Below are 25,538 nucleotides of genomic sequence, written 5' to 3'. Positions count from 1 at the left end.
AAGGGTCTGCCTTCGGCTCAGATCATGATCTCAGGATCCTGGGATCGAGCCCCACGTCAGGCTCCCTGCTCAGCAAAGAGTCTGCTTCTTCCTCTCCCTCTGCCCCTCTCCCTCCCCCCCAATAAATAAATAAATAAATAAAATATTTAAAATATATAATATATAGCTTTAATGAATTTTACTAATTTTATAAAGCAATTCTGTTAATTGAAATGCAAGTTGATTCTCTTACCAATCTCTTTGAACAACATAAAGTTTGTTTTACTCACCTCTCTAGCCACATTGCTAGTCTTCACTTCCTGTATAACCGTGCCAAAGATGATATAATCAACAACATCCTTTGGGACATTGGTCCGATGCAGCAAACCCCTGAGAGCAGAAGTCCAAAGCACAAACACATTTCACACACCGAGACAGTGCCATAGGTCACCAGATAAAACACTGTACTTCTTTTAAAAGGTTAACTTTGAATTTAAAAGAGCAGAGACTGTATCTTTTCCTTAATCCAACAAGCATGTGGCACCTTATCAAAGAAGAAATGAATAATAAGTGATTTAAAAAGTCAACATTTAGGGGCACCACGGTGGCTCAGTCAGTTGCAGTCCACTCTTCATTCTGGCTCAGGTCCTGATCTCAGGGTCGTGAAATCGAGCATCGGGCTCTGTGATCACCGTGGAGTCGAGTCTGCTTGGGATTCTTTCTCTCCCTCTGCTTCTGCCCCTACCCTTGCTCACGCACATGTGCACTCTTGTTCTCAAAATAAATAAATAAAATCTTTTTAAAAATAAATAAATAAAAAGTCGACATTTGATGTTCAACTGGTAATGAGAAGTTAAACAGGAAGAATCAAAAATAATTTGGAAAAAGATACATAAACATAGTAATGTTAGTAGGAACCTAAGTTTCAATCCAAAGAGAAAAGAGAGAGATAAAATCAAAGAGTTGAAGTAAAATACCAGGTATATTAAATTTAAATTTGGAATATCAATATAAACACATGATTTATGCGTGCGTGTGAGTGTGTGTGTGGTGTACACACTTGTCTAGCTCTGCCCACCAATAGAAACTAGAAGCAATAACACTCCAGTCTCCAGTAAGAATAGAATGAGCACATCTTGAACTCAGACTTGGTGGGTTGGGTTTTTTTTTTTTTTGGTGCAAAATGGTTTTATTAAAGCACGGGGACAGTGCCCGTGGGCAGCGGCTGCCCCAGCAGGATGGCTGATTATTTACGTGGGAGTTGGGGGAGGTAAGGAAAAAGGGAGGTTTCAAAAGAACTTTCATCTGCTAAAGAGGACCTACAAGATATCAGAGGCCTTGCCATTGTCAAAAGTTGTTTCCCCTCTAGCTAGGCATTGACATTAAGCTAGCTGGGAGATTCCTGGAAGAAGGTCACACGTCCCACCCAGGACTGGGGGGGTAGGGGGGTTTGCAGGGTGTCAGCTTATGCTTTGTCTTCAGCAAGCCTTCTGCTCCCTCATCATTTCCCCCCTGAACAATTTTGACTCTTAAATCTTTAAGGTTGTTGAAGGTGCGAGGTCTCATCTTCTGAAACTTCTTCCTCCTGAATAGGGGCATAGAGATGTTCCTACCTATGGGTCAATATTGGTCAGCTGGGGAACATATAGGGGAATTATGGAAGGGGAGGCAGCTGAATCCAACGCGGGCAACATACATGAACCTCCTTGAGTAGAAGGTATCATCTGTCAGAAGTCAAGGCAGTGAAAGAGCGTTGGCACTAGGCAGGGAGACACCAGAAAAAGACAACAAAGGTTAATAATGAGAAAAAAAAGCCTGATAAAAAGGCCCACTGATAGTTGACCATAATTTTCCTCCAGTCCAGGAGTTTAAAGCAATCACTAAAGGAAAGGGAGATCATTTAAAACACCAATTTGAATATTCATTTTAGTTAGAAACCCAGAAATATTTGTGGTAATCTGGAATGTATACACAGCATTCTGTTTTTATGATAGCACAAGTTCTAACTTGTGCAACAGTTAAAACATCTAATGCTATTCTATTTTGTAAAACTGCTTCACGCATTTGTATTACTTTAGTATTTAATAGAGAAATGCTATTTTCAGTTTAGACTTGGTTTCTAAATGCTATTTCCCATTAAAGGAATCACCTATTTATTTATTTAGATTTTATTTTTAAGTAATCTCTCCACCCAACATGGGTCTCGAACTAACAACCTCAAGATCAGGAGTCACATCTTCTACCAACTGAGCCAGCCAGGCACCCCAGGAAACATTTTTTTAAAAAAATGACTGAGGCCAGACCTAAGGCAAGGCATGTACAAAGTGAACCTCACTGTTTTTTTTGTCCCAAAAATAAGACAAGACTCAAAGACTAATGGGATAGATATCAAAAACAGGAACATACACATTTGTCAAAACTCATCAAACTACACACTTAAATCTGTGCATTTTATTATATGCAAATTATACCTCAGAAAATATTATACTAAAAAACAAAAGGGACATAACAACTTGGGGGTGCCTGGTTGGCTCAGTTGGTAGATAATGTGACTCTTGATATCAGGGTCCTGAGTTTGAACCCCACACTGGGTGCAGAGCTCACTTAAAAAAAAGAAACAACTTGAAGTAGCTCCCACAGATAAAATGTGTGAGCTTCAAAAACAATAATGACTAAGCTTAGCTATAATACAATAAGTAAAATGGGGCACTTGATTGGCTCTGTTGGTGGAGCATGCAACTCTTGATCTCGGGGTTGTGAGTTTGAGACCCATGCTTGTAGAGATTACTTAAAAATGAAATCTTAGGGCGCCTGGGTGGCTCAGTTGGTTAAGCGACTGCCTTCGGCTCAGGTCATGATCCTGGAGTCCCGGGATCGAGTCCCACATCAGACTCCCTGCTCAGCAGGGGGTCTGCTTCTCCCTCTGACCCTCCTCCCTCTCATGCTCTCTGTCTCTCATTGTCTCTCTCGCAAATAAATAAAAAATCTTAAAAAAAAAAAAAAAAAAATGAAATCTTAAAAAACAAACAAAAAAAAAACACAAAAATTCACGTCTTCATCACTAAGAAAGAAAAGAAAAGAAAAGAAAAGGCTGCTCTTTATAGAAAAATACCAGCCAGGGGTACCTGGTTGGCTCAGTTGGTTGAGCATCTGCCTTTGGCTCAGGTCATGATCTCAGGGTCCTGGGATTGAGACCCATGTCAGGTTCCCTGCTCAGCGGGGAGTCTGCTTCCCCCTTTCCCTCTGTCCCTCCCCCTGCTCGCTCACTCTCTCTCTCAAATAAATAAATAAAATCTTAAAAAAAAATACTAGCCAACAAATATAGGAGGAGTTAACGGAGTTAACAGTTAGGAGGAGTTAACAGAATTAAAAAAATCACAAAGTTGTAACTTCTAATGTAATAACTGACCCAGGCAAAAACATCAATGAATGCTAAAACCACTTGGAGAAAGACTGTTGGGGAACATGGTGCTACCGTATCACTTTACAGATTATTTATTAATTGCAAAAGAAAAAAATGTACCTTTATAACCAAAAGACCTGGCAGTCTGACCACCATGACTGAGTGGTTAGATTTAGCATCATATATCATGTGCCTCCTGACATGACAGAATACCATGTGCTTTACCCATAAAGCATTCTTACCAAAATATGTTTAACCTGAATCTAATCAAGCCTCTAGAACTAATTTCCAGTTTACAGGAAATTCAAAAGGGAAGTTAAATATCACCAAGAAGAAATATCCAGAATACGGGACATTCTATGGGACAGGTGGCCTAGAGTTTTCAAAAAGTCATTGTCAGGTGGGGTGGGGAAGAGTGGGGGTGGGGGGAGAAAGAAAACATTCAAAATCAAAGAGACTAAAGAGTCGTATCCATTTGTAATGTGAACCTCGACTGGGTCCTGATGGAGGGAAAAAAACTACTGAAAGACAAGACATTCTTGGAACAATTATGGGGGATTTGACTATGAACTGAACATCAGAAGTAATGGAATCATCATTATTGTCTTAGCCACAGTAATGACATCCCAGATAGCAGAGAAGATCCTTATTCTTTTTTTTTTTTTTGAGATTTATTTATTTATTTGACAGAGACACAGCAAGAGAGGGAACACAAGCAGGGGGAGTGGGAGAGGGAGAAGAAGGCTTCCCACCGAACAGGAAGCCCGATGCGGGGCTCGATCCCAGGACCCTGGGACCATGACCTGAGCCGAAGGCAGACACTTAATGACTGAGCCCCCAGGCGCCCCAAGAAGATCCTTATTCTTAGGAAATAAACCACTGAGATATTTCAGGCTGAAGTTTCAAGATGTCTGCAACTTACTGTCAAATGCTTCAAACCACACAGATACAACAAATACGGCAAAATGGTTAACGATTAAATCTCAGTAGGAGGTATTTAGGTTTTCACTGTATTATTCTTTCAATTTTATTGTACATTTGACAAGTTTTTAAAACAAAAAGTTGTGGGAAAACTTGCAAAGCACCAGTCTGGGATCATAATCAGAAATGGCGCCAATATCAGAAATAGGAAAACAAGCTGGCTTTAGGGAAAAGATAATTTTTACTTATTTTTTTGAATAAGCTCCACACCCAATATGGGGCTTGAACTCACAACCCTGAGATCAAAAGTTGCATGTTCCAGCCAGGAGCCCTGATAATTTTTATTTTTGATATGCTATACTTGAAGTGTCTAAGAGGTCAAATGCAGAGATTTGGGAGTCCTCCACATAAAAAATTAAATATTAAGTAGATGAGATTTTTTTTTTTAAGGAAAAGCATGCGTACAAAGAAATGCAATGCTGTAAGAATTAAAATTTGCCAAATACTTTTGAGAAAGAGGAAGAGATTCAATTTTTTAAAAAGTAGAGAAGAGTCATTCAGAAAAGGGAAGGAAAATCATAAAGGCATAATATGAAGAAATCAAAGGAAGACAGGGTCAAGTACAGCTGACAGGTCAATGCTAGAGAATACAAAGAGACCCATGCCAGGTAAAAGATTTGTGCATTTAGTGACCACAAAGCCGTTTTGAAGAGAAGTTTCCAAAGTACGGTTACCGAAGAAATGTAGGAATGGAAGTAATTATTATGAGATTAAGGAGACGGTTAGTAAGAAAAGAGAAGCAATTGCTGCTTTCATTCATTCTTAAAGTCTGGCAGGAAGAGAAGAAAAAGAACCAGATGAGCAGAAAGGTCAACTGAAAGGTTTTTTTCAAACTAAAAAAGACCTGTGGCTGGCTGAAGAGACAGGCAAGGCATCAATAAAAAATGAGATAATGCTTTACGTGCTATTCCCACCGCAGAAACAGCCACATATTATATGACTCTCCTCAAATTACTCATCCATCTCAATCTCACGTAACCACATCTAATTTTATATTCTTACTTGCTTTACACATGAATCTTCAGGTCTCATTCAAGGCTTCTTTCTAGATAAATATTAACTGTCTAAAAGAATCATCAGATATATATATTGTATTTACTCTGATCAGTCATATTGGCTAGCTAGGTACAGAATTTTTTTTTTTTAAACATTTTATTTATGTATTTGACAGAGAGAGACACACACACAGCGAGAGAGGGAACACAAGCAGGGGGAGCGGGAGAGGGAGAAGCAGGCTTCCCACCGAACAGGGAGCCTGATGCGGGGCTTGATCCCAGGACCCTGGGACCATGAACTGAGCCGAAGGCAGACGCTTAACGACTGAGCCACCCAGGTGCCCCTAGTACAGCATTCCTTAAAGAACACTGTCATGCCAAGAGACTGTCAAGCCCGCAAAATAAACATTTCTGACACCTACCAGCTGCTTGAATTTGTACTGCACATATGGCCGAAAGGACGCATAAATAAATCTTGAAAAGGCCAGTAAGTATTTCTCACCACACAAAAGTTAATATATCCTAGATATGGAAATTCTATTAAACACGTTGTTTCACACGTAAAAAGTAGAGAAAGTGCTTTTAATGAACTAAGAAGTAAAATAAAACCTCATTTACTTACGAAAGTGCTGCTCTAGCCAAATCATGTGGCATCAGGTCCTTATACCTGAGGAAAGAAAATAAACAACTTGAACTAAAAGCCTAGAAGTTTAATAAAAACTGTTTTCATTCTATTTGAAATCCGTAGAGATAACATCTAACACATGCTGCTGCAAAATGCACTTCATTTTGCTATCAAAGGCAGTCCATCATTTCAAATGAATCAACAGTGTGACTACTATTTGTCATCCTTAACAATCTGGCAAGCCTTAACTCCTACTGAGCTGGCTAAGAATCTAAGAAAGATGTGGCCCAGTATCTCACTGTTCAGCACGACATATGTTACATACTCTTTAAAACTAAACTCCACCTTTTAAGTTCTCTTTAATTTTTAAAATATATTATTTATTTTGTAATGCCCAAAGGGACATGCAGGATGTATTAGGACTTTTAAGAAACTTTCTGAAGTAATTTGAGATTTACGACAGAATTGGAAAGATAGAACCAGACCTCCTGAATACCCTCTGCCTGGCTTCCCCTAATGCTAATATCTTATGGCACTATGATGCACCAGTCAACACTAAGAAATCAGCACTGGCACAATTCTATTCGCTAAGCTGCTAACTTTATCTGGGTCTCACCAGTTTTTCTACAAATTCCCTCTTACTGGTCTGTTCCAAGACCAAATCCATGCATTTAGTGGCCATGCCTCTGTTTCCTCCAATCTGTGACAGTTTCTTAGCCTTTTCTTGTCTTTTGTGACCTTGACACTTGAAGACTAGGGTCATGGGTTTGGGGGAAGAATACCACAGAGGTAAAGTGCCCTTCTCATTGCTTCATATCAGAATGTACATGATAGCAACATGACTTATTACTAGTGATGTTACATTGATCACTTGGTTAAAGCTGTCTGCCAGTTTTCTCCACTATCTTTCCCTTTCTGTACTCAACTTAAGTAGTCACTAGTCCTGCCCTCACTCAAGGGGAGGAGAATTAAGCTCCACTTCTTAGTGGAAGGAATAACAAAGGATTTGTGGACATATGTTAAAAGCAACACAGTAATTAATAAATATTTGGGGGGAGAGAGTTTTGAGGCTACGCAAATATCTTGTTTCTCAACATTTCTCAACCACTCATTTTAGCATTCATTCGTAGATCTTGCTTGCAGCAATTACTACCGTGGTGTTCTAATGGTGATTTATTTATTTTCCTCGTTTCTTCTACATTTATTAGCTGAAATTCTTTGGCAAAGACGATGTGTCCGTTCTCTCTCTCATATCTATTCAATCATTTATTTTTATCAGATTGGACTCATACAAATATTCTTTGGGTTATGATGTAACACTCTGTAACCACCACTTACAGCATTACTTCTATAAGAAAATGCTCTCTAGATTCTACACCAGAAGTTTAAAAAAGAACATTTACTGTTTGTATGTGTGTGTGTGTGTGTGTGTGTGTACATGTGTGTGCATGTCTCTTCCACAAGGGCATTACACACTGCTCTGCACCATGCTCTTTACACTTAACACATCTTCAAGAGCTTTCTATATTAGTACATAATGACAGGCCTCACTATTTTTAGCAGATGCCTAACATTCCCCAGTGCATTTTTAAGTTAGTGACTGCTTGTTCAAAATACAAACATCAAAACAACCTGAACGGAATAGAACTATTGTTTCATTTAGTTTGAACCTAGTTACCAAAGTCCATTATCAGCTTTTGGACAGACTGGGCCTCACTTGGGGACAGAAAAGGAGAAGAAAAGTCTAAAGAGAACAGCAGTTTGGTTCTGGGAAATTTTTGTATGCATCTAGGATCATCTGGTTCCATTTACTTGGGGTTGTGCCATGCTGGGATTTGGACCAGCCTATCAACCACAATTCTGATCATTTCCAGGAAGCCAAAGCAATGAATTAAAGGCCCTGGTAAATACCTAGGGGCCCACAGACTCAGGATTCAAACTTCTGAAGAAGCACAGAAACAATGTACGTATCTCCAGACAAGGAAAGCATATCTCTGCTGGAACCAAGGTATCTAGACGCACACTAGGTTTTCAAAATAGGGCTGGTTCAATCTGAAACTACACTATGCCTGTTCATGAGAAAGGATGAAAAACAAATTTTGCCATATTATTTTACCACCGGCTTGACTTATTCTACATTAATTTCATAAAAATGCTATCCATACATTAGTCCACTAACAATAGTATTACCTACTGGGTTACATTTACAAAGACCACCTTTCTTTTTTTTGAGACACAGAGAGAGAGAGAGAGAGAGAGAGAGAGAGAGAGAGCGCGCGCGCGCAAGCATGCACGCACGCCCAAGCGGGGAGGAGGGTCAGAGAGAGGGAGAAGCAGACTCTCTGCCGAGCAGGGAGCCCAATGTGGGGCTCGATCCCAGGACCCTGAGATCATGAACTGAGCCGAAGGCAGACACTTAACCACCTGAGCCACCCAAACGCCCCTACAAAGACCACTTTTGAAAGTGTCTTAAAAGAAGAAGTAAATAAAGTACGTGGGGTGATAGATGTGTTAATTAATCCAATTGTAGTAATTATTTCACAATGTATATGTATATTAAATCATCACGGTTATAAAAACTAAAAAATCATGTTGTACAACCTAAATATATACAATTTTTATTTGCCAATCATACCTGAATAAAGCTGGGGAAAAAAGGAAAAAAACAAGAGCCAATCATTTCATACTTACGAAGTGCCTGACTGTAAAAACGGAATGCGAACACCATCCACCACCACGATATTCCTTATGTTGGGTTTCGCTAAGGTTTTCTTTGATTTGGTCTGGGCGGCTTTAAGATAAAGTTCAAAGAACTGTTAATTCAAATATATGAAGTCAGATGACTTTTTACATTTTTAAAGACAGACATTCTAAGCAGAATTACCTCATTCAATGCCAAGAAGCATTTGCCATTTACCAAACCACTTCAATTAAAAAACAAACAAACAAAAATGCTAAGAAATGGACTAGCATTTACAAGTTTCCAAACAATATTTAAGGTAAATACAGAGATTATACCTAATGATGAGGGTGTTCATGCTATCAAGAAAACGGTTTCTTTTTATCAAATGTTTGACAATCTATCACATTGAAAACAAACAATATGATACACGTCTGTCCTTAGTATTAGAAGTCAAAGGGCACCTACCTGGCTGGCTCAGTCAGCAGAGCATGCAAATCTTGATCTCTGGGTTGTAACTTTGAGCCCCAGGTTGGGTGTAGAGAATACTTAAAAAAATAAAAATCTGGGGCACCTGGGTGGCTCAGTCAATTAAGCGTCTGCCTTCGGCTCAGGTCATGATCCCAGGAGCCCCACATCCTGCTCCCTGCTCAGCGGGGAGCCTGCTTCTCCCTCTCCCTCTGCTCCTCCCCCTGCTTGTGCACGTGCGCTTTCTCTCTCTCTCAAGCACACGCTCTCTCTGAGATAAAATCTTTAAAAAATAAATTAAAATCTCAAAAAAAGAAGAAGATATCCCAATAGCTGGTATTTGCTCTTCACAAAGCTTAGTATTCTTGCCTTTTTATGTAGAAACAAAGGCCATCTGGTTGGTGACTCTAGCTATTCTGCAAAAACCTAGAATGCTTCCTGATTCTGTTTGGCTCAATTTGTCTACTTTCTAACACGAAAAGAGCAACCTTTGTGCCAGTATAGGACTGGCACAAAAATAGACTCAGATCAATGGAACCGAATAGAGAGCTCAGAAATAAACCCATGCTTATATGGTCAATTCATCTATGACAACAGAGGCAAGAATATACAATGGGGAAAAACAGTCTCTTCAACAAATGGTGCTGGGAAAACTGGACAGTTACATGTAAAAGAATGAAACTGGACCACTTTCTTCCAGCATACACAAAAATAAACTCAAAATGGGTTGTAAGATCTAAATGTGAGACCTGAAACCATAAAGCTCCTAGAAGATAGCACAGGCAGTCATTTCCCTAACATTAGCTATACCAGTATCTTTCTAGATATGCCTCCCGAGGCAAGGGAAACAAAAGCAAAAATAAACTAATGGGGTACATCAAAATAAAAAGCTTTTACACAGCAAAGGAAACCATCAACAAAACGACAAGGCAGAGGCTTGGCTTTAGCTCAGGTCATGATCTTGGGGTCGTGAGATTGAGCCCAACGTCGGGCTCCTCCTGTTCAGCGTGGAGTCTGCTTCAGATTCTCTCTCTCCCTCTCCCTTTGCGCCTTCCCTCTATTTGCACTCTCTCTCAAAAAAAAAAAAAAAGAATGCAAAATATATAAAGAACTTATACAACTCAACACCAAAAAAACCCCAAATAATCTGATTAAAAATGGGCAGAGAACCTGAACAGACATTTTTCCAAAGAAGACATACAAATGGCCAATAGACACATGAAGATATGCTTAACACCACTAATCAACAGGCAAATGCAAATCAAAACTACAATGTGATTTCACCTTATACCTGTAAGAATGGCTAAAATCAAAAAGATAAGAAATAATAAGTATTGACAAGGATGTGGAGAAAAAGGAGCCTTTATGCACTGTTGGGGGAAATGCAAATTGGTGCAGCCACTGTGGAAGACAGTATGGAGGTTCCTCAAAAAATTAAAAACAGAAAATACCATAACTGGGGTGCCTGGGTGGCTCAGTCGTTAAGTGTCTGCCTTCGGCTCAGGTCATGATCCCAGGGTCCTGGGATCGAGTCCCACATCGGACTCCCTGCTCGCCAGGAGGCCTGCTTCTCCCTCTCCCACTCCCCCTGCTTGTGTTCCTGCTCTCGCTATCGCTCTCTCTGTCAAATAAATAAATAAAATCTTAAAAAAAAAGAAAATACCATAACAATCTAGTAATTCCACAACTGGGTATTTACCCAAAGAATATGAAAACACTAATTCAAATAGATAACATGCACCCCTATGTTTATTGTAGCAGTACTTACAATAGCCAAGATATGGAAGCAACCCAAGTGCCCACCCATAGATGAATGGAGAAGATGTGTATACACACACATACACACACGCATGCACACACACACACACACAATGGAGTATAAAAAAAATGAGATCTTGGCATCTGCAACATGGATGAACCTAGAGGGTATAATGCTAAGTGAAATAAGTCAGAGAAAGACAAATACCATGTGATTTCACTCATATGTGGAATTTAAGAAACAAAACAAATGAACAACGAAAAAAAGACAAGAAAACCCAGACTCTTAAATAAAGAGAACAAACTAGTGGTTGCCAGAGGAGATGTGGGGCAGGGTGAAACAGGTGAAGTGTTAATTAAGCGTACACTTATCTTGATGAGCACTCAGTAATGTACAGAACTGTTGAATCATTACATTGTACACCTGAAACTAATAACACTGTGTGTTAATTATACTTCAATAAAAAGAGAGCAACCTTTCTCTAATTTTTTAATTAAAAAAAACATGAATATATGCTTGTGGCAAAAAAAATACTAAAATATGGAGAATAAAAACTAAAGTTCTCTCTTGATGTCCTCCCCTGCCATATTATTTCCTTTGGGTTAGATACTGTTAATTTGGTGTATATACTTTCAAACTTTTTTTCTTTTAATGCATGTACACGCATATACTTATGTATACTTTTCTGACCTTACCACGCCTACTAATATCATAAAGAATTATTGATGATAAATATCCCCAATCGACTTGAAGAAAGTAATAGTCAAAGGTAGGAGTCATGATAAAATGGGGTACAAAGATTTCCCTGGCAGCTGTAATGGAGATGTTCTGGTGAAGGACATAAAGGCACAGGGGGATAAGCAAGGAGGCCGTGGCAAACCCAAGCACGTGGTGCTAAAAGCCAGGATAAAGGTAGCATCGATGTGTGAATGGAAAGGAACGGACCAATGCAAGGGATTTTATAAAGGAAGACGAGGTATCCTGGTGACCAATCAGATACGGAAAGAAAGAAAAACAGGACTATAAAGGAAGCTTTAGAGCTTAAGAAAACCTAACCATTCTACACAGAGTAAGAACTAGTTTGGGAAGAAAGAGGACTTCACTTACAAACATGCTAACTTTGAAGTGACAGAGATACACCCAGGTAGATATGTCCCTTCGACAGGTAAAGCTCTGAAGAGAAGTGAGGTACAGACAGGAGAGCCAGGAGATATTTGCAGTTTAGAATGAAGAAGAAAAACAGAGACAGATTTTATAGTGCCTGCTCACCCATTACCCCCACTAAAGGCAGCTGCCCTGCTCAGAGTCCCTGCCAAAGGGGCAGCCACAGACACCGTGTCCCTAAGCCCACAGCAAGGCTAATTAGATTCCAAATACGTACTGGACCACAAAAGTCAATCCATAGAATGGCCAACCAGTGACTCATGTCATCTACCTGTAAGTGATACGCTATGCCAGTGAGATTCTCTCTCTTAGGAATCTACACAAAGAAGCATAAAGAAAAACGCTAATTAGTTGAAGCTGAAAGGATGCCATGAGGAAAAACCAGGGTACTGATAAACTGAGGTTACTTGTAAGCCAGTTATGGGGCAGCAAAAAGCTTGAGTGTGCAAAGAAGCCAGCAGGAAGAGTGGAGGATATAAAGAGAGAAGTCGCAAAGCCAGGAAAGCAACAGACTATCAGCCCACGAGAAAGACAGAGCAGCCAGTCCCTAGGGCTGCTTGGTTCCTAACGCCTCCCCAGCTACAGTACACTCTGGCCCTCTTATCCTTCACGTGAGCGCGTTCACTGCTCACAATTCAAGACACTTGGCTTTAAGTCAGGGGGCAGAGAGAAGATGTAGGACAGGAGGTAAACCTGAGGAGAGAACAGTGCATGACAGCAAAAGCAGGAGGGTATCAAGGAGCACAAGGTGGTCAAATGCTTCAATCCTCACGGAGAATGAGGACTGCAAAGAGGCCACTGAATTAAAAGATTCTGCAGATTACTCGTGACTGACCTTGGAGGGAATAAAGCAGTAAGGGGAAGTCAGATGACATGCCATCATGTCATTCCACTGACCTCATTTCCCTTTTATACACTTACAGATAAAATTCAAATTCCTGACTCTTCTAATGAATTCCCTGCTTACTAGGCTCCACCTTAACCATCCCAAAGAATTTCCCCCTTCTCAACGTGTAATAAGATGAGCAAGCTCCCAGCCCCTCACACTGCTCATTTGCTCATTTCAACGTCGCTGCCTTTTTCACGTACCCTCCCATCTGAGTGGCCTCTTCTGTCCATCTAATTCTTACTCATCCTGCAAGGCCTAGTTCACGTTCCACCTCCTAGTAAAGCCTTCTCTGATAACTACGGTTACCTGTAGTTCCTGCCTCTGAACTTCTGTGGCAACCTCTGGGGCAACAATTGGCTATTCTAAACAATTTAGCATATTATAAAGTAATTAAACTAATGCTACAAGCCACATTTAAAAATAATATTCGTTATTCATTATGTACTGAACAGTCACCCAAAGGACTCTCATTCTGTTTCTTGTGCACACTGGCTCCTACCCACATCAGAATTTTCTCAAAGGCTCCTTTTTATGTATTCCACAGCATATGGGCACACAATAACAATGTATTATAAGAATCTGAGTTGGGAGTTAAAATATCTGGGTTCTAGTCCCTGCCCTGCCAAAACTTTATTACTTGCTGGACTAGATGACCTCCTCCCAACTCCAAAACCTAGGATTCTATGGCTGATATACATTCTGTATTTTACACATACAATTAGGGTCAAAGCAGATAAAATATGTGTCATGTATTATCCCTGTGTGTGTGTGTGTGTGTGTGTGTGTGTGTAGACATAGATACGTAACAAATAGAGATATAACCACTGAATCAGTCAAAATTTCCATCAGACACTTAAGTCCATCTAAAGACTGAAACATCAATAAATTCTGTATCCCTCTATTCTAAATCCTTTATCCTAAGAGTTCTGTCAAGCACGGACATTCACATGAGCTTCAAGAGAAATACGTTATAAAATTACTGCAACCTAAAACCTGTTCAGCATAAGCCTGCTCCCTCCCCACCAATCAGTTGGTCACATTCCTTTGTCTTATCATGTGCTTTCTTGTACACGATCTTCAGCAGGACCAACACAAATCACTGTTAGACACCAGGGATATAAAAAGGCTCCAGTCTCACAAGGGCTTGCAATATAGTTGAGGAGACAGAAACAGAAAAAGTTAAAGAATGGTATAAAGGAAAATGCTCTAAGTGGCCAGATAAATGCTTTCCCTCTGTTGGTATTCAGTTTGACCTCCCAGTTGTCAAGAATCGGGTCCATTTGTGTGACTGCAAAGCAAAAGCATGCAGGCAAACATTTGAATTAGAGAAAAGGTAAATGAGACAAAAAGGAATTATTCTTCATGAAGCTAAGACAAATCCATTTTCTAGCTAGAATTTAGAGGCCAGAAGAAATATAATTGTTACATGACAACATGAAACTAAGCTAGGTGGGATTAGGCAATAGACCTCTGACAATATACTATACGTAAAATATAAAAATATTATCTTACACTCATATTGGGCTTAGTTTTCAAAGTACTTTGAGATATCTTCATAACTTGAGGCTAAGACGCCTAGAATTATTATTCTTTTTTAGACAAAGAAATTAAAGCACAGGGAAGTTAAGTGACCAATTCAAGGCCACAGTGCCCAGAAAGAGACAGAACTGGGAACAGAGTAGAGGTCTTCTGAATTCTGATAAAGTGCTTTTCTATCAAACTATTGTCCAAGTAGAAATACCGTAATAAAACCAAAATCATAAATCATAGGTCACTTGAGGACCCGAGCAAAGAGAATAATGGTATGAACATGTCAGAGTGTTTTAAGCTCTGGCCAGTGAAGATACATATCTACACTGGGTTTACCAAGGGTCGGTATGACCATATAAAATCAACGCATTTCCCTACTTTTTCATTTCATATTGACTAAATAACATTCTTTTATTTTTTCTAAAGATTTTATTCATTTATTTGAGAGTGAGAGAGAGAGCAAGCGAGCATGAGCAGGGGGTACGGCACAGGGAGAGGGAGAAGCAGACTCCTCGCTGAGCAGAGAGCCCGACATGGGGCTCAATCCCAGAACCCCAAGATCATGACCTGAGCCGAAGGCAGACGCTTAACTGACTGAGCCACCCAGGCGTTCCCAACAACATTCTTTTATTTACTAGTTCCCCAGTCACCCACGTTTCAGGAATGGGTCCTCTTGTATATGTTCATCAACAGAGAAGCTTACCAGTAATTGCAAATTAAAAATCTGACTTTGCCTCAAGAATGTCTGTACGGTCATCATGTCCTGGCCTGACAGCCGAGTAAACTGACCAGCAGGGTTCATGGACCTGCCATGACTCCAGCAGCAGCCTCCTGTCAACCCTACACCATGCAACATCATGACTGGTTAGCCCTATATTGTTTTAATTTGAAGGCAATAGTGATGTTCCTGTTGCTCATAGAAAAGGAAGACTTTGCAAATTAGTCTTGGTTTTTATTCAGAATTCACAGATCTAGAATCTAACACTTAAACCAGAAATGTTTATTTTATAAATTACTGTACCTGGGGCAGCTCGTAGCTGGGAGGAACAGCTCAGAGGTCTTACAGCTAGAAGATAAAATAAATTGTTTACAAAAAGCAGTACAATTCAATGCCTGTGTAAGATGCTTATAAATCTAAATCTCATCTTAAAAAAAGAAGAAATTAAACTTACAAAATCGGAGGGCCCATTTTGATGTATTGGGAAGATTTTTAAATGTGTAAGTCAAGATGGAAGTCATTCTGAAATCTGAAAAGAGAACAAAAATATATCCTGGGTTATTTGAACAATTTGTGGCTTAATAGTCTATGATCTCTGATAATCTTATCCATGGTAACTATAAAGTACTATAAAATTTAATGTATTACCAACTATCCTTCCTCTAATAATATTCTCATAGCTACACTGACATGTCTTTCATAGCGTGCAAATGACAATTTTAAGCATTATCATTACACTCTTTGTAAGAGATGAGAAAACTGAAGCCTACAGGGATTGAGTGACTTGCCCAAAGAGCCACAGCTAATAAGAGGCAGAATTGGGATCTGAAGCCAGGCAGTCTAGCTCCAGAGTTTATGTCCTTCTCCAGGGCCAAAGGAGTAGAGAGGTTGCTGGACATGACCATGAAGCCAACAATGTTAATTTGCTGACTTTGAAAGCTGTATTGTGATTAGTGCACTATTCAGGGGTGGTGTAGTGTCCTGTTAGCAGCTTACTTCCAAATGCTCTAAGAAAAAAGTTTGTGCATTGCACTTGCTACTTTTTTTTTAAGATTTTATTTATTTAAGAGAGAGAGAGTGTGTGAGCTGGAGGGAGAGCGAGTGGGAGAGAGAATCTGAAACAGACTCTGCACTGAGCATAGAGCCTGATGGGGGGCTCAATCTCACAATCCCAAGATCATGACCTGAGCTGAAACCAAGAGTTGGCTGCTTAACTGATTGAGCCACCAGGCCCCCCTCACTTGCTACTTTTTAATAAGTTTGCTACGGTTTCAAAATAATTTAAAAAATATTAAAACCCTACATATCAAAAAATATTTAAAATATATTAGCTGCTCCCCTAAATTCTTAAAAAATGAATTCCTACAAATCAGGAAGAAAAAAAACGAGCAAAGGACATGAACACACCATTCATAGAAATGGAAATAACATATGGCTCTTAGATATATGAAAAGAAGTTCAAACTCATTCCTAAAAGAAATGCAAATAGAAACCACCAGAGAGATACAATATTTGACCTGTGACACTGGCAAAGACTGGAAGGTCTGACTTACTCTGTGTGCTAAGAGTATGCACAAAGATACTGCTGCTGAGAGGCCAACCTGGGGCAATCCCTATGGAGGGCAATTTGCCAATTAACTGTCAAAACTGTAACTGCATTGATCCAGCAATTCCACTTCTACTTCCAGGACGTTACTAACGCACATGGGACATGCATGTCACCACTGTTTGTAATAGTAAAATACCAGAAGAACCAAAAATAGGGAATTGATTAAGTAAACCACACTACAACCACCCAAAGAAGTATTATGCAGCTATGAAAGATAAGGAAATGGTTATATACCAATATGGAACCACACTGTTAACCTGTATTAAGTGAAAAAAGCTAGGTGTAAAATAGTATACAGCTACTACTGTTCATGTCAAAACGAGGAAAAATAATATATATATTTCCTTGTATCTATATAAAATATCCCTGAGGTAGAAATAACACATTAAAAAGGAAGGAAACTGAGTAACTAGAGGACAGGGTGTAAGGAAGACTGGTCATTGTCCATCTTTTATAATTTCTCAATTTTGAAATACGTTTTAACTTAAAAAAAAAAAAAGGTAAGAATAAGCTGGTGAAATTTGCCTATGAAGGCGGTGGTAGACAGCCTCCAAGATGGCTCCCAATAATCTCCACCTTTATTTATTTATTTATACCCTTGTATAGTCACCCCCAACAATGTACCACAGTTGGTCTGTGCAAACAAAAGAAGAGGGGCCCCTGGGTGGCTCAGGTGGTTAAGCGTCTGCCTTCGGCTCAGGTCATGGTCCCAGGGTCCTGGGATCGAGCCCCACGTTGGGCTCCCTGCTCAGCGGGGAGTCTGCTTTTCCCTCTCACTCTCCCTCTTCTCACTCAAATAAATAAATAAAATCTTTAAAAAAAAAAAAAGAATATATCAGAAGTGACGGCATGTCACTTCTGAGATTAAGGTATAAGGAATACTGCAGCTTTGCTCTTGTTCTTTCTCTCCAATCACGCACTCATTCTGGGGGAAGCCAGCTGGCACATCTTGAACAGCCCTATGAAGTGACTCACGTGGTGAGGAACTGCCACCTGCTAACAGTCACCTGAGCTTGGAAGTGGATCCTCAAGCACAGGCAAGGTCTCAGATGACGACTGCCCTGGCCAACATTCTGACTGCAACCTTATGAGAAATAAAGTCAGAACAACCCAGCTAAGTCACCCCCAGAAGCTGTATGAGATAATAAATTTTTATTGTTTTGATCTGCTAAATTTTGGGGTAATCTGTTACACAAATATAATAGATAATATAAAAGCCTTAAAAAGATAATATGGGGGCGCCTGGGTGGCTCAGTTGGTTGGGCGTTTGCTTTCAGTTCAGGTCGTGATCTCAGGGTCATGGGATCAAGCTCCACCTCGGCTCTCTGCTCAGCAGGGAGTTGCTTCTCCCTCTCACTCTCTCCCAAATAAATGAATGGAATCTTAAAAAAAAAAAAAAATAGATAATATAAAAGCCTTAACTTCTCTTGGGTCTTTATAGACTAAAAAGAGGATGCCCTATGACTTCAAAAAAAAAAAAAAAAAAAAAAAAAAAGATCACATTTTTCCGAATATGTGGTTTGAAAAGAGAAGAAGGAATCCAAACTCTAGGCTCACCAGCCTAGGGATATTCAAAAGACTCTAGCCACGGAGACACAAACAGGCCCATGAGATAAGCACCCCTGTTTGCAGAAGGTACACATGTCACACCAGTCTTAGATACAAATTCCCTTAAGTAAGGGAGCCTGGGTGGCATAGTCTGTTAAGCGTCTGACTCTTGGTTTCGGCTCCAGTCATGATCTCAGGGTCCTGAGACAGAGCCCAATGGGCTCCACGCTCAGGGTGGAGTCTGCTTAGGACTCTCTCTCTGCCCTTTCCACTGTCCCTCTCTCTAAAATAAATAAATCTTAAAAAAAAAAAAAAAAAAGATTCTCTCCCTCTGTCTCAAAAAAAAAGATAACATTTCAAATAAGCGGGGAAAAAGATGAATTTTTCACTGAATTTGTTGGGGAAATGGCTAATCATCTGGAAAAAACTTTAGGTCCATAACTCATACAGGTACAAATCAATTCCAGATGTGATTAATCTAATTTTATATATATATAGATTCAGAGAAAATATTTGTAATGCATAAAACAGACAAAGGGTTAATATCCATAACCCATAAAGAACTATTACAAATTATAGACAAAAGAGAATCTATAATGGAATCTGTGGTTTTCACCCAAATATCCATTTGACTCCATTATGCAATTGCCATATGTAGTTTACAGGGGATTGAATCCAGCCCAACTCCAGGGTTTAAACCAATCAGAATAATTTCATTCTCTTTGCCTAGATCATTGGTTCAGGTAACCAAGGCCTAAAACAATGGTGCATAGTATTGACTTGATTTAGGGATAATAATTTAGTCAGTCTTACATTCCAGTCAGTATTCTGCCTGGAATTCTGGAACATAAATCTGTCCTTCTGAGGCTTGGCACAGCTACCACAGTTTGCAAACATGAAAAAAGCTAATCTAAGCACAGAGCTGATCGATCCCAAAAGAGGACAGAGCCGAGAATTTCCGGAAAAGGAAACTAGAGCCCTAACTGAATCATATCCGAAACCCATCCTCCCTTTGTGCTTTCCAGTTGTTAGACAACAAACCCCTTGAATAAGACAATTTGAGTTGAATTTTGTTATTTGCAACTGAAAGGTTCCTTACTGATACATGACTAAAGGAAAAAAAGCAAAAGAGCAATTCACAGAAATAAAAATGTTAAACAAAATTTTAAATGTTCAACCTAACAATAAAAACATTTTTTCGGGGCGCCTGGGTGGCTCAGTCGGTTAAGCAGCTGCCTTCGGCTCAGGTCATGATCGTGGGGTCCTGGGATCGAGCCCCACGTCCGGCTCCCTGCTCAGTGGAGAGCCTGCTTCTGCCTCTCCCTCTGCCTACTTGTGCTCTCTATCTCTCTGTCAAATAAATAAATAAAATCTTTAAAAAAGAAAAAAAAATTTTTTTTCAATTAAAACAAGGTATCATTGTGGGGTTGTAAAATTGGCAAAAAATTAACATTGTTAACACGTAATTCTAGTAAGAATGGATTTAGGCACTTCCATATACAGTTGATAAAAGCATAAACTGCTAAGGTTTTGGAAGGCAATTTTTAATTATCTAACAAAATTTAAATTGTGAATTTCTGAGCCCAATAATTCTTATAATTGTTTTTTTTTTTTTAAAGATTTTATTTATTTGACAAAGAGAAACACAGCGAAAGAGGGAACACAAGCAGGGGGAGTGGGAGAGGGAGAAGCAGGCCTCCCGCCGAGCAGAGAGCCTGATGCGGGGCTCGATCCCAGGACACCGGGATCATGACCTGAGCAGAAGGCAGACGCTTAATGACTGAGCCACCCCGGCGCCCCATAATTGTTCTTTAACCTATAGAAATACTCAAGATGTATGTGTAGCATACATAGATCTCTGGCCTATAGAAATATTCAAGATGTTCATTGTAGCACACTGGACACTGGAACTAATCTAAATGCCCATCAGTAGGAAATAGTTAAAAAAATTATAGTACAAACATACCATGGAACACTGTGCAGCAGTTTGGAAAGAAAAATAAAAAACATGATATACATGTATATACTAACATAGAAAGATGTCCACAATATATATTAAATGAAAAAACAAACTGCAGAACAATATGTACAGTAAGACACCATTTTTATGACAGAAGAAAAACAAAGTCCGTAAAGCTAAGAGTCTATATATGGAAGGAATAAAGAGGAGCTTTCATTTTATATTCTTCTATCTTCTCAAAAAAATTTTGTAAATTTTATTTATTTGACAGAGACACAGCGAGAGAGGGAACACAAGCAAGCCTCCCACTGAGCAAGGAGCCCAACGCGGGGCTCAATCCCAGGACCCCGGGATTATAACCTGAGCCGAAGGCAGATGCTTAACTGCTGAGCCACCCAGGCGCCCCGAACGTTTTATTTTTCATGTACAGTATAATTCTAGTTTCATTTAAAATCGCCATATATTAATATTTAAATATATAAAAATATACAAGTGCATAAAAAATGTCCAGAAAAATACACAGCAAAATGTTTTGGTTTATGTTTTTTTTTAAGCAAAATGTTAATAGTAGTTATCTCTGGGTGGTGGAACTACAGGTGTATTTATTTTCTCTGTAGTTTCTGAAAAATATTATTAGTTCAATAATTGATTAAAAATACGTTTCAAAAGAAAGACTAAGCGAACTACCCTATGGAAGAGTTGACCTTTATTGTCATTTGCTCTAAGTTTTAGGAAATAGACCTTTTTGACTCAAGGATTTGAGAAGCATGGAAACTGGATCAGAGTAAGCTGGAGTTGGCTGTGTAACTATGAAAAGATGCATAAAGTTGCAGGCACCTGGGAGTGAGGGAAAGGAAGAAGGTGCTAGGCAAGCAATGAAAGCAAAATGGGGCGGGGGGGGCACCTGGGTGGCTCAGTTAAGCGTCTGCCTTAGGCTCAGGTCATGATCCCAGGAGCTCCCCATGGAGACTGCTTTCTCCCTCTCCCTCTGCCCCCACGTTCACGTTCTCTCTCTCTCTCATAAAATCTTAAAAAAAAAAAAAGCAAAATGGAGTGGCTTAACAGCTCACTGTTAACACTATCATTAAGACACAATATAATGAAAGAGCACAGAGTCTAAAACCAGACTGTCTAAATCCAAATCCTGACTCCACCCTAGTTTTATGACCTTAAGCAAGTTACTTAATCTTTTTGTCTTAGAGTAAGATGTAGATAATTCATCTGTAAAATGTAGATAATCCCAGTACCTACCTCATAGGGTTGCTGTGAGGAGTAACTAAATTAATACACACAAAGCACTTAGAACAGTGCCTGATACATAGCAAGGGTCCTACATGTTTGCTCTATCAATATTACTGGGTAGTGGTATAAATGTACTTACTGTAAGCCACAGTAAGAAGCATAACATTTCTGCCCTGATGGAGCTTATGATTTCACTGAGAGTACAAAGAACAAAAAAGTGAGCCAAAGAGGATGGCCTTTAGCTAACAAGAGTTTTTTTTCACTTTTAGGGGCGCCTGGGTGGCTCAGTCGTTAAGCGGCTGCCTTCGGCTCGGGTCCTGATCCCAGAGTCCTGGGATGGAGCCTCGCATGGGGCTCCCTGCTCTGCGGGGAGCCTGCTTCTCTCTCTCCCACTCCCCCTGCTTGTGTTTCTTCTCTCACTGTGTCTCTGTCAAATAAATAAATAAAATATTTTTCTAAAAAAAAGAGTTTTTACACTTTTAAAGAGTTGTAGAAAACAAAACAAAAAATATACGAGATCAATACGGGTTTTTACTATGTGGCCCTTAACAAAAAAATTTACTACCCCTTATCTAAATAGTAAGCACTAAACAGAATTATATGCATAAGAGAGCATGAGGACAGAAGACAAGCTTTTTTTTTTTTTTTTTTTTTTTTAAGATTTTATTTATTTATTTGACAGAGAGAGACACAGCGAGAGAGGGAACACAAGCAGGGGGAGTGGGAGAGGGAGAAGCAGGCTTCCTGCTGAGCAGGGAGCCCGATGTGGGGCTCGATCCCAGGACCCTGGGATCATGACCTGAGCCGAAGGCAGACGCTTAACGACTGAGCCACCCAGGCGCCCAGAAGACAAGCTTTTAACTGTAAAAATCTTATCAGTTGGGAGGGCCTCTGGAGATCAAGAACCCTTTTTGCAAATTAACGTTATTTCGTTTGGAATCAATCGCATTATTCAAGGACTTGAACTCATCTTTCCAACACAAAACCGCTATTATGCAATGCAGAGCTCGTGACGAGAATAGACGGAGGCTCTAGTCCTATTTCCACCACCTGTGGCCACAGATAAGCCCACTCACGCTGATTCATGGGCTTCACCTATAAAGTGAAAGTGATGAATGACCAGATGATCGGCAGATCCCTTCCAGGTTAGAAAATGCTCAGGAACATTAAGTCTCCGAGTATCTCGACTCCTCCCACACGCCAGGCCCGAACGGGTCACGTGACCGAGCCCCAGCCCAGTAGCAGGGATGGGGTAATCCCAACTTCCCATACAAGCAAAACGGGTGAAAAAACATACAGGGCAATATAGCCTAGCGCTTTATGCCGACACACACACAAGCAAACAGTTCGTTAACTTGAGGTGATAAATTAAAAGACACGGTGACACCGCTGCTCAGAGCTACACACATAAGGCTTGTCCCAGTTACTACTCTAAGTGCATTGGTCCTGGAGACGCTGTCCGATGGGGCCTCTTCCCGCTCCCTGGAACTCCACTCCCCGGGGGGAAGGGAGGTGGCCGCGAGCACTGGCGCAGGAGATCGGAAAGGAACTGCGGCTGTCGCTGCGGGGAAAGGCCAGGCGGAAAGCCAAGCGCACACTCCATCTCACCTTACCTCTGTTCTCTCGAACTCCCGCGGCGGACACGAAAGGTTTGTACTCAAGTGCCGGGACTAGACGTGACCAAGGGGCGGGTCCTGCCCCAAAGGACCCCCTTCACTCCCGCCCTCGAACTCCGCAGGCTGCCCACCGGCCGCCTGTCTGGAAAACCAGGCACTTCGCCTCCTCCTCTATGGGCCTCCTTCCGTCCAATGGAGAAAGCGACCTCTTGGCCCCGTTATCTGGAAGCGAACGGCAGGGCAAGGAGGCAGCGGCAACTCGGCACCGGGGGTTTTAGTCAGGCAGTACGTCGGGCGCCTAGCTCGGGCAAGGCTGAGGCCGAAAAGTCCTCCGCTCGGCAGCCCCTATCGGAGCGCTTTGCACTTTCGTCCTCTTCTGCTCAAGATGGTGGCTTCCCGGGCGATAGGCAGTCTCAGTCGCGCCACTGCCTCCAGGATGCTCCGCTGCCCAGGTGAGGCCTGGCTGGGAGCGCCCCGCAGCCCCAGGCAGAACTTTTGCGGAGCCTGAGGTAGCCCCGGAGCCGCGTCTCCCTTTCCCTGTCGCCTCCCCGCCCCGCTGGAGAACTCAGCCCTCAATGGGGGAAAGGGTGTGCCCCTTGGGACCCAGTCTCCTGTGTCCTTGCGCGGACCGACACTTCCTCTCTCACTGCTCCCGAGTCCTGCAGCGGTTTCAGGCTCCTTAACCCTTAACCTTTCTGAGCCTAGTTCACCCGGTCTGGCACCGTCCGCAAGTCTCCCCGTCGCACTTATGACGTCACGCCCCTCTTATTTTCTTCTATGATGGCTTCGGACCTGTCCCTATTAGATCAGGAGTTCAGAAGGACTGGGACACTCCAGTCTGTCACATCTTTGTGGCTCCACAGCACCTTACTCGTAACAAGAGCTGTCTTAAAAGCTTCTTAGGTGGAATTAATCAGCCTTGCGAATTACTGCTACTCCCAGCTCCTTTCCCTCAAAACCATTTTTGTACCTATTACCACATTTCAATACGGAGCTCGACTGTTGCAGTTCCAGTGATCCCAGTGTGAATGTATCGTATGTTAAATTTCAAGGGGAGGTTCTGCAACTTGCTAGAAGAAATATTTTTTTTTAAATACACAAATACCGCTTGTCTGTGGACACACTGGGGGCAGGGTGATAGAAAAAAAGATAAGCAAATACCTCTACCTTAAGGGATAAAATGTTAAATAATTTTAAAAACTAATCTAATTTTGTTTCTGACGGTACCCTGTTAAGTTTGCATTAGCTGTTAAGTGGGTGATTATGGAAAATCAAGCATTTTCCTCCCGTCTCAAATCTGTTAAGGTGAAATGTCACGTTTTATTGCATGTTATACTTAATACCGGCTGCTAATTAGAATTTTAATTTGTAATATGTCTTTTTCCTGAAAGAGAGAGCTGGTAGCTGGAGTCTGCTCTAAGGGATTAATTTTGGATTCAGACTTTTTCTGAATCTTGACCAATGTCTTTGGTTTCCACGTGTGTGTGTGTGTGTGTGTGTGTGTGTACCAATCATAATACTACAAAAAAATTGAAATGTAAAAGACTGGGGAAGGGTTAAGAAAAAAGTCACCCATTCGCTTACTAGTCACATATAGTAACTGTTAGCAGTTGGTCAATTTACCTTATGGTTTTGTTTTCTGTTTTCCACATTTATGGTTTAAGGCTTTATGAAAATCAAATGTATATATTTGAACTTTCCTATGCATTGGTTTTAAGGTACTTCTTATGGATTAGCAGCTGGTTTAACACTGAGCTGGTAGTCACGTCATGCGGTTTGTGGTCACTAGCTGTGTAACTTTGGACAAATACCTTAGTCTAACTGATCTTTATTTTCCTCATCTGTAAAATGAATGAGACTTTGGATTTTCTTAGATACAAGAAATAGCATGAAAGAGCAATTCAAAGCATTAAATTTGAAGTCTGACTTTGGGGCTTGAATCTGGCTCCGCCTTTTACTCTCTAGTGACCTTGGACAATTAATTTCTTCTGTTTTCTCATTTGTGAAATAGCTTTGTGAACTTCAAAGGAGTTATCCTAAGTTTAAAGCAATTTGTCATAGACTAAATGCTCAGTACATGCTGCTATTAACTCTTTCCTGCCCTGAAGAACTGATTCTATATATTTTTTTTAAAATAAGTTTTACATTTTATATGTGTAATAACAAGCTTAGCTTTTCTATATTTTTTGTATAGAAATATATATATACACGTAAATGTATATATATTGCACTGTTTTCACCAATAAGAAAATATGGCTTATAGTTATTGTCCCTTTGAATAACAGTTTATGAATTTTGAAAACATGTTTAGAAAGTGAATTCAAAATTACCTGCACACCTGGATTGCCATTTAGATTCAACATGTTGGTCTT

At 40.4% G+C, this 25,538-nt stretch overlaps 2 protein-coding genes across 3 annotated transcripts in view; one reads left to right on the top strand and one right to left on the bottom strand.

The window, feature by feature from the left end:
• HADHB (hydroxyacyl-CoA dehydrogenase trifunctional multienzyme complex subunit beta) overlaps positions 1-23,305 on the bottom strand; it is a 37,649-nt gene extending 14,344 nt beyond the window's left edge. Inside the window, exons 1-6 of one of the 2 annotated variants that reach the window (XM_036090258.2) lie at positions 23,164-23,305; positions 15,646-15,720; positions 15,495-15,539; positions 8,675-8,774; positions 5,981-6,025; positions 270-369 (exon numbers count right to left, since the gene is read on the bottom strand). In XM_036090258.2, the coding sequence (XP_035946151.1) occupies positions 270-369; positions 5,981-6,025; positions 8,675-8,774; positions 15,495-15,539; positions 15,646-15,712 (357 nt within the window). In that variant the 5' untranslated portion in view covers positions 15,713-15,720; positions 23,164-23,305. Of the gene's footprint in view, positions 1-269; positions 370-5,980; positions 6,026-8,674; positions 8,775-15,494; positions 15,540-15,645; positions 15,721-23,158 lie in introns of both variants that reach the window. The other variant, XM_036090260.2, reaches the window with a different exon arrangement.
• A 91-nt stretch (positions 23,306-23,396) lies between these two features.
• Positions 23,397-25,538, top strand: part of HADHA (hydroxyacyl-CoA dehydrogenase trifunctional multienzyme complex subunit alpha) — a 49,700-nt gene continuing 47,558 nt past the window's right edge. Inside the window, exon 1 of the mRNA XM_036090251.2 lies at positions 23,397-23,618. Coding sequence (XP_035946144.1) covers positions 23,552-23,618 — 67 coding nt within the window. The 5' untranslated portion in view covers positions 23,397-23,551. The remainder of the gene's footprint in view (positions 23,619-25,538) is intronic.

This window comes from Halichoerus grypus, chromosome 10 (genome assembly GCF_964656455.1).
Source record: "Halichoerus grypus chromosome 10, mHalGry1.hap1.1, whole genome shotgun sequence".
NCBI classification, from domain to species: Eukaryota; Metazoa; Chordata; class Mammalia; order Carnivora; family Phocidae; genus Halichoerus; species Halichoerus grypus.
The sequence above is the reverse complement of the archived record's forward strand: the minus strand, read 5'-3'. Positions and strand labels throughout refer to the sequence as shown.